This window comes from Octodon degus, unplaced genomic scaffold (assembly GCF_000260255.1).
Source record: "Octodon degus isolate 3935 unplaced genomic scaffold, OctDeg1.0 scaffold00069, whole genome shotgun sequence".
Classification (NCBI taxonomy): domain Eukaryota; kingdom Metazoa; phylum Chordata; class Mammalia; order Rodentia; family Octodontidae; genus Octodon; species Octodon degus.
In genome coordinates, this window is record NW_004524645.1 from 9,682,480 (window position 1) to 9,693,861 (window position 11,382).

The window sequence follows — 11,382 nt, forward strand, 5'->3', positions numbered from 1 at the left end:
TTTCTCAATAAAATTAATAAAAAAAGTTAATAACATAAGATAAATGTTAAATAGGGTTTTAATCTGATAGTATATTGATTTACTTATTCATTTATTGAGATCTCAACTAAATAAAGCTCAAGTAGCAAAACCAAAAAAAAAAGTGGAAGACAAGAGAGGTGGAAAGTAAGAGCTGCAGAACTGGGGCTGCCATGAATTTGAGGCCAGCATAAACCACTTAGGGAGTTCAAGTTCAACCTTAATTAACCTTGTCTTGATCTATCTGTCTCTCTCTCTTTCTCTGTCACACACACACACACACACACACACACACACACACACTATGACCTGCCAAACAGGAAAGGAAAGCTAAACACACATACTGTCAGTGCAAGCAAGACTTGTGTATTGAACATGCTTTGTCATGTGTGAAGGTTGCTTTAGATGTGATTATCGAACCAAATACTATTTCTGTGGTAGTTTTATTGTTATTTTTGTTGTAGTTCACATAAGATTTTTTTTGGGGGGGGTCATTTTGAGACACGGTCTTGCTGTGCAGTTCAGGCTGGCCTTGAGCTCATTTTGTAGCCCAGACTGGTTTTGGACTCAAAATGATTCTCCTGCCTCAGTCTCCTGAATTTTGGGATTGCAGGTGAGCACTACCAAATCCAGCAGAAAAAAATTCTTTGAGACAAGGCTTTACTATGTCTTTAGATTGCCCTTGAACTCACTATATAGCCCAGACTGGCCTCAAACTCATGGCAATCGTCCTGCCTCATCTTCCCTCAGCTGGGTGCCACTGGACCTGAAAAGGCTAAATCACCAGCCAAGCTGCTAAGTGGCAATCACAGAATGACTATCACTTTAAGGGAAATTAAGCAGACACACAAGCTTAAATACCACATGGCTCTCTCCACAAGGAATGTAATCATTACATACTACAAACATGTACTTAGAATTACATTTTAAAAATACCTTCAGAACGTCAAAAGGAAAGAGAAACTGGGATAAGGGAATGGAGAAAAGAAGGAAGGGCAAAGCAAAAAAAAATTTATATATGTAACTACATAGGTTTGCGTTAATATGTTTTGGGCAATTAAATGCTGATATCTTGTATTCTGAGTAACTAAAGATAACAATATGCAATGTATTAACCCTTCTGTTATCTTATTCTGGAAATTTATTTTCTGGCACTTTTGGGGATTTTCTGTTTGTTTTTGTTTTGGCGGAACCGGGGATTGAACTCAGGTCCTTGAGCTTGCCAGGCAAGAGCTTATTCTTCTGAGCCATCTCCCTGGCCCCGGGTTTTTTTCTTTAAAATAAAACTTTTTTAAGGGCTGGAGAGATAACTCAGCGGTCTAAACTATCCGCTTGGCAAATGCAAGAACCCTACAGTGCGGCCCTGGAACCAGGAGTGGTGGTGCATGCCTGTAATCCCACAGCACTAGGGAGGCTGCGGCACAAGGATCACTAGGAGTCTGAACTGTAGCGAGTCCCTGTAGGAAAAGATTTTTTAAATTTTTCTTTAAAATTTTAAAAGATGGTTAATATAGTCATACTACTAATTTCATTTACTTCATTGAAAATAAAAGTTTGTGCTAGTATCGTTTGGACAATTAAATGCCAATATCTTGTACTCTGGATAAATAATTTAAAGATAACAATATGTGATGTATTAATCACTGTTACCCTCATATTATTTTGTTTTGAAATTTTGTGTTTTTTCTCTTTAAAATAAAAAACCCAACCCCTGAACTGCTGTAAAAATGTTGAAATATTTTGAAAAACATAGCAATGCCTTGTGAATGATAAAGTCTGTTGTAATATTCAAACAAATAAAGTTTAAATAATTTAAATTTAAATTTAAAAATAAAAGAGTACCTATGCTGTGACAAAACTGGCATGCGCATGCCCAGATCTGTTACCTGCAAATCTTGGGAAAGGAGAAAGGGGCGGGGTGGGGCGGGGCTACGTGGAGAAAGTCCTTTGTCCCCTTTTCTTGCTCACAACTCGCTGGTCCCAGTTGACGTGAGCAGGGGGCGGGGCTTTTACCCGAAGTGACGCAATTCTGGGCGGTATCATAATACGCGACCCAACGCCAGCTGGGTAAACACCTCCTCTTCCGGCTATCTTCCAGGGTGGCGCGCCGAGTCCAGGGTCCTACGGGCAGCTTGAGTGGGGGGTTCTCAGGGAGCGGGACCGCGACGGCGGCCCCGCGGGCGGGATGTTTCGAGAGTTAAGTAAATGGTTTGGCCTGCAGTCACCAGGGACTGACGGCGAGACGTGGCCGGAAGACACTCCGCCCGAGCAGCGCTCCGAGACGGCGGCGCAGCCCACGGAAGAGCAGCGTCCCGAGGACCAGGAGCTCCTCCACCAGGCCAAAGGCCTCGGCAGTGAGTGTGACAGGCGTCAGGGTCGGAGCTGACCAAGGGCGGCGCGCTTGGGGTGCGGCCGGCTGGCTACCGCGGGTGGGGGACAGGGGAGGAAGGCGTGTCACCTAGCAGTCAGATCCTGCGCGTTTGAAGTTCCTGGTGGCGTGCCACTTTGTTTTCTGTTTTACTGTTTGGAAGGGTCTCTCAGTGCAGCCCAGGTTGGCCTCAAGCTCTCAACGATCATACTTCAGTCTCCCGAATGCTCGGATTACAGGGCGCACCACTAAACCCGAGTGACGGGCTACTCTTTGCAAAGTTGGTACACGTTGGAAGCAAGGCTACAGTAACGCACTGAGACCCGGCTTCTTCGTGGTCAGATAGGAATCGGATTCAGCCTCGGGTTTTCACCTTTACCTTCACCCGCAATCCTTGATAAACTCGAGCTGCTGGGAAAAGTGCCCTTTCGCCCTTCCGGAGTGTTAGGTGAAGTAAACCGTCAGTCTTTTTAGGTGCAATGGGGCTTCTTAAAGTGGGGAAAGAACACCGGTTGCCTGCTGTGCAGGTCGAAGTAGTGTTTGTTCTAGGAACTCTGTTAAACACGCCCAGTGAGAGCCACGGTGGCTCCGCCTGTAATCCTAGGCCTGAGGGAGGCTGCAGCAGGGTGCTGCCTGGCAAGTTTGTGTGGCTCTGTGGTAGAGTGCCCCAGGACTGAAAAAGAGGGGCAGAAGCCCAGAGTTATGGGGCCAAAATGTAAGTGGTAGAAGTGGGATTTGAGCCTAGATTTATCTTAATTTTGAAGTTCTTTTTGAGTTTGCAGTCTGGTGGGCCCCATAGGCAGGAAAAATGCAAACATGCTGTAGTAATTCTGATTCCGAGAAAACCTGGGCTGTCTTAAATAGTCCCAGAGGAGGTAGGCGCTAAAGCCAACTGGCATTAAAAGGGAGAGAACTGCAGAACTGAATGTTAAATGTAGCAAGCTTTCTTTAAGGATCTGTTATATGGGGAAGTGGGGTAGAGAGGAAAAGCACTTTTTTTTTAGTACTGGAATGTATCTCAGGTCCTTGTGTTTTTGTTTTGTTTTTGTCTTTTTGAGACTAGGTCTCACTACACAGTTCAGGCTGGCATTGAGCTCATTTTGTAGCCCAGGGTGGTCTTATACTCCCAGTGATCCTCCTGCCTCAGCCTCCTGGGTGCTGGGATTACAGGCATGCACCACCACTACTGGCTTCAGGACTTTGTGTTTACCAGACAGGTCCTGTGCTGCTGAGCTATATCCCAGGCCCCTAAGAAAGACCCTTCCAAAATGTTTACTTTGAGTAGAGAGGTAAGGACAACAAGTGTCTCAGATCATGACAGTGTGTTATCTCAGACCAAAGCTCCCAAATCCTACCTAAGAACAATAAAACTAGGTTCTCGAGGCTGCATTTAGTTGGAATAAATACGAATGGGGCACAAAGTTAAGAATGTTTACTTGATTTCAAAGAAAATAGACATTACCAACATCTTAAGGGCTTCCTAAATTTTAGAATTGAGCCAGGTGTGGTGATTCACACCTAGCATAATCCCAGACCTCGGGGATCACCATAAGTTCAAGGTCAGCCTAGATGGTGAGATCTTGTCTCAAAAAAAAACCCTACAAATAATACAAACACAGGGCTGAACAAGATAGTTCAGCAGACTAAGCCCTGCTTAGGCAAGCGCAGGAACTGGGGTTCAATCCCCTGGCATCACATGCCATGCCAGCCCTGCCCTCAGGCATGTTGAGCTAGCCACTGAGACCAGGCCACCAAGACCCGGCACGGTGGCACATGCCTGTAATCCCAGCACTGGAGAGGCTAAAAACAGGAGGATCACTACAAGTCTGAGCAGCATAGTGAGATCCTGTACCAAATATATCTATCTAAACCCACAAGCCAGGCATGATAGTACCAATGAGAGCTGTCTTAGTGTGATAGACTTGTAAGTAATTTCTTCTAAATACCGTTTAATGCAGTTTTACAAAGAGTGGAAGGAAAGCTTCTAACAGAGAAGCGTGGTGGCACACACCTGTGATTTCAGCACTCTGGGAGACACTAAAGGAATTTCTGTCTGCATACACTGTAGGCTTGAAGTGAAGAGAAGGGAGCAGTGGAAGTAGGTAGCCTCCTGTGGTGTCATAATCGCCAGCTGGTGTGGTTGACAAATATATTCTCTCAGACCCTGGGGGAAACAGTGGACTTACAGAACTGGGATTTGAACCCAGGGCTTTCACATTGAGCTATATCCCCCTGCCTTTTTCTATTTTGAGCTAAGTTGCCCAGGCTGGGCTTGAATTTGCAGTCCTCCTGTCTCAGCTTCTCAGGGTGCTAGGATCATAGGTGTGCATCACTACCCCTGTGGGTTGGGCTGTTTGCTGGTAAAGGCTGTGGGCAGTTGGGGAATGGGTCACCCCGATGCTAGTGCAGGCTGCCCCATTCCTAAAAGTGATGCCACACACAGGATGAGGATGTAGCAGGTGTGCTGAGCTCCACTACCCAGCCCAGGCGCTGGATCTCCCCAGACCTCCCCGAGGTGAGGCTGTTTCCTAGGGGACAGGTGTTGCCAGGGAGAGCCCAGCAGCCAGCTCCAGGCCTGCCTTCAGGCCAGCTGGTGCCTGGATGCAGTGAGTGTGGGCTTCAAGTGGCCTTTGTCTACCACTGAGCCTCTAGTAGTGCGATAGTAAAGCTGGGGCACAGGAATCTCTCAGGGCCTTTTAAAAAAGCTAACACCAAAAAAAATTAAAAATTTTATTTTTAAATATTTTTTATTGAAACAAAAGCTAAGCATGTGGGTTGGTTTATGAAGATGAAGGTTGGGATCTCCATTTTTACTTCTTCATTTATTTTGGTACTGGGAATCGAACTCATGACCTCGCACTTTTGAGGCAGGTGCTGTGCCACTGAGTTGCATCCCCAGTGGGGTCTCCATTTTTAATTCTGTCCCACAGATCTGCTCATTATTAGCTCAGAGGCCTTCTTTCTGAGAAGGTTTACCAAGACTTTAACATTCAGAAGTCCCACAGATCTGTCTGGAGCTGGGCAATCTGGAAAGGGAGGGACATTGTGATTTTTACAGGAGGAAAATACAGGTGGGTTCCCTGGAGTGTAGAAAGGTGGAAAAGTATAAAGGCACCTTGTTCTTATTTGTAAAGTAGGAGGGGAGATTACCTGCTAAGATAAGAGAGAACTGGAGACTGGGGAGGCAGAGGACTTAGAAACAGCTGGGAGGGCTTGGGCCTTGGCCAGATGGTGACCTGGGCAGCACAGTCACCAAGGCCCAGCAAGGTGGTAGAGCGCCACCACTGCTTCTCTCCTCTCCTCAAGTCCTTGGCCCAGGGAGCCCATCTCTCCTTTTAGATTTCCTGTGGGACTTCTTCAAGGGAAAAGAAATCAGAAATAGCCCTCTGTATTGTGAAACAATGTAGTGTTTCAGCCACTTACATCGGCTTCTGCCAGGCATTGGGCACTGAAAGTGCTGCACAAATACAGGCGCGGGGGAGGGAGGCCGTGCAGTGACGTACTCACCACCCACTTCTTGATCTTGTTTGGTTTTGGTTTTGTCTCTTTGAGGCAGGGTCTTGCTAAGCAGCTGACCTTGAGCTCACTTCGTAGCCCAGGCTGATCTGAACTGGCAGTGATCCTCCTCTCCTCCCCTTCTCCTGCCTCAGCCTCCTGAGTGCTGGGACTGTAGACAGACGTGGGCCACCACGCCTGGCTCATAACCTGCTTCTTACGGGGACTTTGGAGTCTGCAGACTCTGAGGTCCCAAGAGGTCCTGCAAGAGATTCCCCAGGTCTAGGGTAGGGGGTGACGCAGTACCATGCTGCCTGAATAAAACATGGACTCTTGCTCCTCCACAGACTATCTGTTCAACTTTGCAAGTGCTGCCACCAAAAAGATAACTGAGTCAGTTGCTGAAACAGCTCAGACGATAAAGAAATCCGTAGAAGAAGGAAAAATAGATGACATCATTGACAAGGTAGATTTAAGTATCTTTTGGGGGAGGAAAAGAACAAATTAAGGTGTGATGTATATAAGTAACAAGTCTCCATGATGTATGTGATCATTATGTACTGAAAACATGGACTAAGAAAAGTAAAATATTAATATCTTTTGGAAGGAGAAACTTATGAAATTCACTAGCAGTTAGTATAATCATCCTTGCTCTTTAATGTTTTATTTGTTTGTTTGTTTAGAGACTGGGTCTCAATGGGTAGTTTAGACTGGCCTTTGAACTCACTATGTACCACAGACTGGCATCAGAATCTTGGGGACCCCCCTGCCTCAGTCTCCCAAATGCTGAGATTTTAGGCATGTGCCACAGTTCTGGGCTATGAACATTTTAAAACCCAAGTAGGATGTCATAGTATTCTGATTTTTAAATTTTTTAAATTTTGGGGGGAGGGGGACACCAGGAATAGAACTGACTACCTCACGCTTGCCAGACAGTCACTGTGCCACTGAGCGATATGCCCGGCCCCTGGAGATCAAATCCTAAGGTGTTCTGTGTGCTGCTGAGCTACATCCTTAGCCTATATAAAATTTTTAGTTTGAGACAGGATCTTACCAAGTTGCCCAGGCTGACCTTAAATTTGTGATTTTCCTGCCTCAGCCTTGTGAATAGCTAGGAATGCATGTGTACAGCACCATCCCTGGCTTATTTTTTTTTCCAGTGCTAAAGTGCAGGCCTAGGGAATTTCATTGATGTTGGTAATTATTTGAGCTAAAGAAATCATTAAATAAACCTGAAATATATTATTTATATATGTTTGTTCTGTGTAGTCTTATTGGAATGAAGCTTGACCTGTCTTTTTTTTTTATGGAACCAGAGATTGAACTCAGGCTCTTGTGCTTGCCAGGCAAGCACTTATTCTACTGAGCTATTTCCCTGGCTCCCTGTCTTTTATTTTTTATTTTATTTTAGTTTTTGTTTTTTGAGACAAGGTCTCACTATATAGTTCAGGCTGGCCTTGTGCTCATTTTGTAGCCCGGGCTGTTCTCAAACTCACAGTGATCCTCCTGCCTCAGCCTCCCAAATGCAGGGATTACAGACTCCTGCCTCAGCCTCCCAAGTGCGGGTATTACAGATGTGCGCCACCACAACTAGCCTCTATCTTTTTTTTAATAGACTAATATAACAGTTTAACTTTCTACCCATTTTATTTTTGTATTTGAAGAAAGAATGTGCCATTAAAGAAGTTGTATACTTACAATTCAAAAATTTTGAAGGATCCCTCCTTTTTAGAAAATGGAGGGCTGGGGAGATAGCTGCACAGTCTAAGCACCTGCCTAGCAAGCACAAGGACCCAAGCTCGATCCCTAGCACCACATGCCATGCTGGCCCCAGAATCCCAGGCATGGTAGCACACACCTGTAATCCCAGTGCTAGGGAAGCTGAGACAGGAAGATCATGAATCTGATATCAAATACATATATAAATAAATAGAAAATGGACATATATATTGGGTCTTAGTCTTTTTATTGAAAGAGAATGGATAAAGTATTTTAAATAGACTTTTAAAACCTGGAATATAATTCATGTAGTATTTCAAAGTAATTTGTCTTTGTGTATTTTCTTTAACAGACAATTATAGGAGACTTTCAGAAGGAACAGAAAAAATTTGTTGAGGAACAACACACAAAGAAGTCTGGTATGGTACCAGTTTGCATTAATTAACCTGCTTTTTTTTTGTCTTTTGAGGCAGGGTCTCACTGTGCAGCTCAGGCTGGCTTTGAACTCACTGAGTTTATAGCTTAAGCTGGCCTCGAATTTGCAGTAATTCTCCTGCCTCAGCCTCCCGAGTGCTGGGATTACAGGCATGTACCTCCACACCTGTCTAACCTGCCACATCCTGTCAAGAAACTATTGTATCATAGACGCACAGAACGGCCTTGAGAATACAGAGGTGTGAATGGGATTGGGGTGCAGCTCAGTAAAACGATGCTTGCCCTACATACACAAGGCCCCCAAAGTGTACAGGATGTCTATCATCTTTTGGTGCACAGAGACTTGGGGAGACTTGAGCAGTCTCTGAAGAGGGATAAAGCCGTAAATTTTCAGGGTCTAAAGAAAGGGAATGAAGCTGGGTGCGGTGGAATCCCAGCACTCAGGAAGCTGAGGCGGAAGGCTCACTCAGAGTTCAAGGTTAGCCTAAACAGATAGAGCAAGACCCTATCTCAGAAAACAAAGAAAGGATGCTAAAAGCAAAAAGTCACTGCCCACATGCCCATGAGGAAGGCCAGAGGGGAAAATTGCTGGGAAAACGCAGTGGCCCAACAGGCCCTGTCATAGCTATCGAGACACCAGAAGGGGGCGCCGTGGAGGCCGGGGTGTGGCTTGGGGCCATGGCTCACCGTGTGTGTGTGTGTGTGTGTGTGTGTGTGTGTGTGTGTGAGCAGAGCTGAAGGGCATCCGTGCGGGGGTGTACTGGTCACCCTGAGAGAGTGGCATCAGAAGAGTGGAGGGCAGGGAGTTCTCCACACTGGTACCCGGGCCTCGCCAGGCCTCAGTAGCCATGGGTAAGGGGAACCAAGAGAGGGGACTGAGCCCATTCCTGGCCACCCGTGTCCCCTCCATGTAGGTCAGGATGGATTCCCAACTTAGCACAAGAAGCTGTGGGACAGCCCGCCAGGGCTGCTCTGTGTTGTCTGGCATGGCACTGCAGTGCTGTCATCTCTGTCACATGGACCCCAAGCACACAGGCTACATGTGCAACATCCTGCTGTCCCCAGTGTTTAGCTCCCACCATGTAGCTGGGCTGACCTCCAACTGGTGGCTGTCCTCTCACTGCAGCCTCCCGAGTGGTAGGGTGACAGGCCTGTGCCAGGACATCCAGCCTCACTCTTCTTTTTTTTTTTTGGCGCAACCGAGGATAGAACTCAGATCCTTGCATTTGCCAGTCAAGCGCTTATCCTACTGAGCCATCTCCCCGGCCCCCAGCCTCAGTCTTCTTGTTTGTTGCTTCTGTTTTGTCATTTTCATTTACCTTCACTCCTATAGATCCTTCTCTCATTCCTAATCTTACTTGGTTTTTCTTCTATTTTCTTGTCCTGCTGTGTTGCTAGGCTGGCTTCTAACTCCTGGATTCTCCTGCCATGTGCTTTTTTTTTTTTTTTTTTTTTTTTTTTTTTTTTGTAGTACTAGGCATTGGACCCAAGGCTTTTGCACTGAGCTACATCTCTAGCATTTTATTTTATGTGGTTTGTTTTTATTTTAATTTTATATTTTGAGACAGGTTCTTCCCAAGTTACCCTGGTGAGACTCAAACTTGTGATCCTCCTGCCTCAGCCTTCCAGATTGCTGGGATCACAAGTGTATATCAGCACACACGCACCACCTTCTTTTTTCTTTTTCATTTTTTTGAAACAGAGTTTTGCTAGGTAGCTCAGGCTGGCCTTAAACTGAAGCAGTCCTCCTACCTCAGCCTTCCAAGTGCTGGGATTATCCCCCTTTTTAATAGAATTATTGCTTTTGTATGTTGTTGGCTATGTCCTTGAGACAGTTGGATTATGCATTCTTTTTTAAATTTTTCTCTTTTATTTTGCCAGCTCAGCCCACCCTGAGGGTGGGGCTGGCTCAGCATGTGGTGTCGGGGATTGAATCACGGCTGCCTAAGCTTGCCTAAGCAGGTGCGTTAGGGCACTGAGCTATCTCACCGGCCCCTTAAATTTATTTTTTAGGATTTTTAATTTTTAAGGAAAGTAAAAATTAGAATTAAAACAAAAAAATTACAAGTGATATAGAAGTTTTTTTCAAATCAAATTAATAGTTTTTATTTTGCAACTGTTAAAAATAAAGAAAACGTGATTATTTAATATTCATGGTAATAACATTTGCTTGATCTATAAGCAAAGACAGGGTTTGGGGAGGTCCTATAGTCATGACATATGACACTAGCTTACAATTTCTTTCCTCTGGCTTGTGATAAATATATCGAGAGCAAATAAAATTACAGGACACAAATAAATTAGACCCATTCTGGAAGTTTTCATTAAAATAGGATATTCTGTTCCATCGCCTCAAGCTTTTGCTAGAAGACTGAAGCGCATGTCTCAGAAGAGAGGCGGAGGTGGCAGCAGCATGTTAGAAATCACTGTCAATTGGAGATAGAATTTCACTTAACATAATATGGATTTCACAGTATTCGTTGTAATACATAGTGTTGTCTTCCAACCAGTTATTCATATTATGAGGTATATGTATGTAAAATTGGAAGAAGAAAGAAATTAAGAAGAAAAAAAGTATGCATTCTCGGCCAGCCAGCCACCTTGGCCGTCTGGTGGTTGCGCCTGCATTAAGCTGTCACATCTGGAGGCTAGTAATGCCCTTCTCCCCTTTGTTGGTGCCAGTACCATTGTCCATCTGGTTATGGTACAGTTTCTCTACTGTGTCATTAGATAGGGTTGCAAGAGGTACACCTGTGAAACTCACCAGTAAATCAGTCCTTAGAGGTGGAGTAAAACCTCATTCTCTAAAAGCAGAGATTGCAGTGCAATGATTATAATGGCCTCTTCTCCTTTCTTCTTTCCCACTGAACACTCCAGAAGCAGCCGTACCCCCTTGGGTGGACAGTAACGATGAGGAAACCATTCAGCAACAAATCCTGGCCTTAGCAGCTGTGAGTACCAGCAGAGCCCTGGGTGGGGCCCACTTGCTCCTGTCACCAGTGTCTGTCTCTGACACTAGGACCTTACCTCTGGCCAGCTCTATGCTTCTCTGCTGGGTTTTTTAAAGAACATTTGGACTTGTTAGGAATGTACACATCAACTTCTGCTATTTTTCTTACCAACTTTCTGATGTTTGATTTTTTTATAGTGCTGGGGTGTCAAACCAAGGGCCTTGTATATGTCAAGCAATGCCCTAGTCCTGAGCTACACTCCTAAGCATTTTAATTTCAGTATTTCCTTGAACTCTTTTTTCTTTTTCTTTTAACTTTAATTAGTGCATGTTTGCAATACATAATGATTACCTTCATCCTGAGGAGTATCCACATTACATACATTCTTTTTGTAAT

The 11,382-nt window shown here is 44.9% G+C and overlaps 1 protein-coding gene across 1 annotated transcript in view; it reads left to right on the forward strand.

The window, feature by feature from the left end:
- Nucleotides 1-2,085: 2,085 nt before the first annotated feature.
- Nucleotides 2,086-11,382, forward strand: part of Syap1 (synapse associated protein 1) — a 25,619-nt gene continuing 16,322 nt past the window's right edge. Inside the window, exons 1-4 of the mRNA XM_004635079.2 lie at nt 2,086-2,372; nt 6,229-6,347; nt 7,953-8,019; nt 10,913-10,986. Of these exons, the coding sequence (XP_004635136.1) occupies nt 2,204-2,372; nt 6,229-6,347; nt 7,953-8,019; nt 10,913-10,986 (429 nt within the window). The 5' untranslated portion in view covers nt 2,086-2,203. The remainder of the gene's footprint in view (nt 2,373-6,228; nt 6,348-7,952; nt 8,020-10,912; nt 10,987-11,382) is intronic.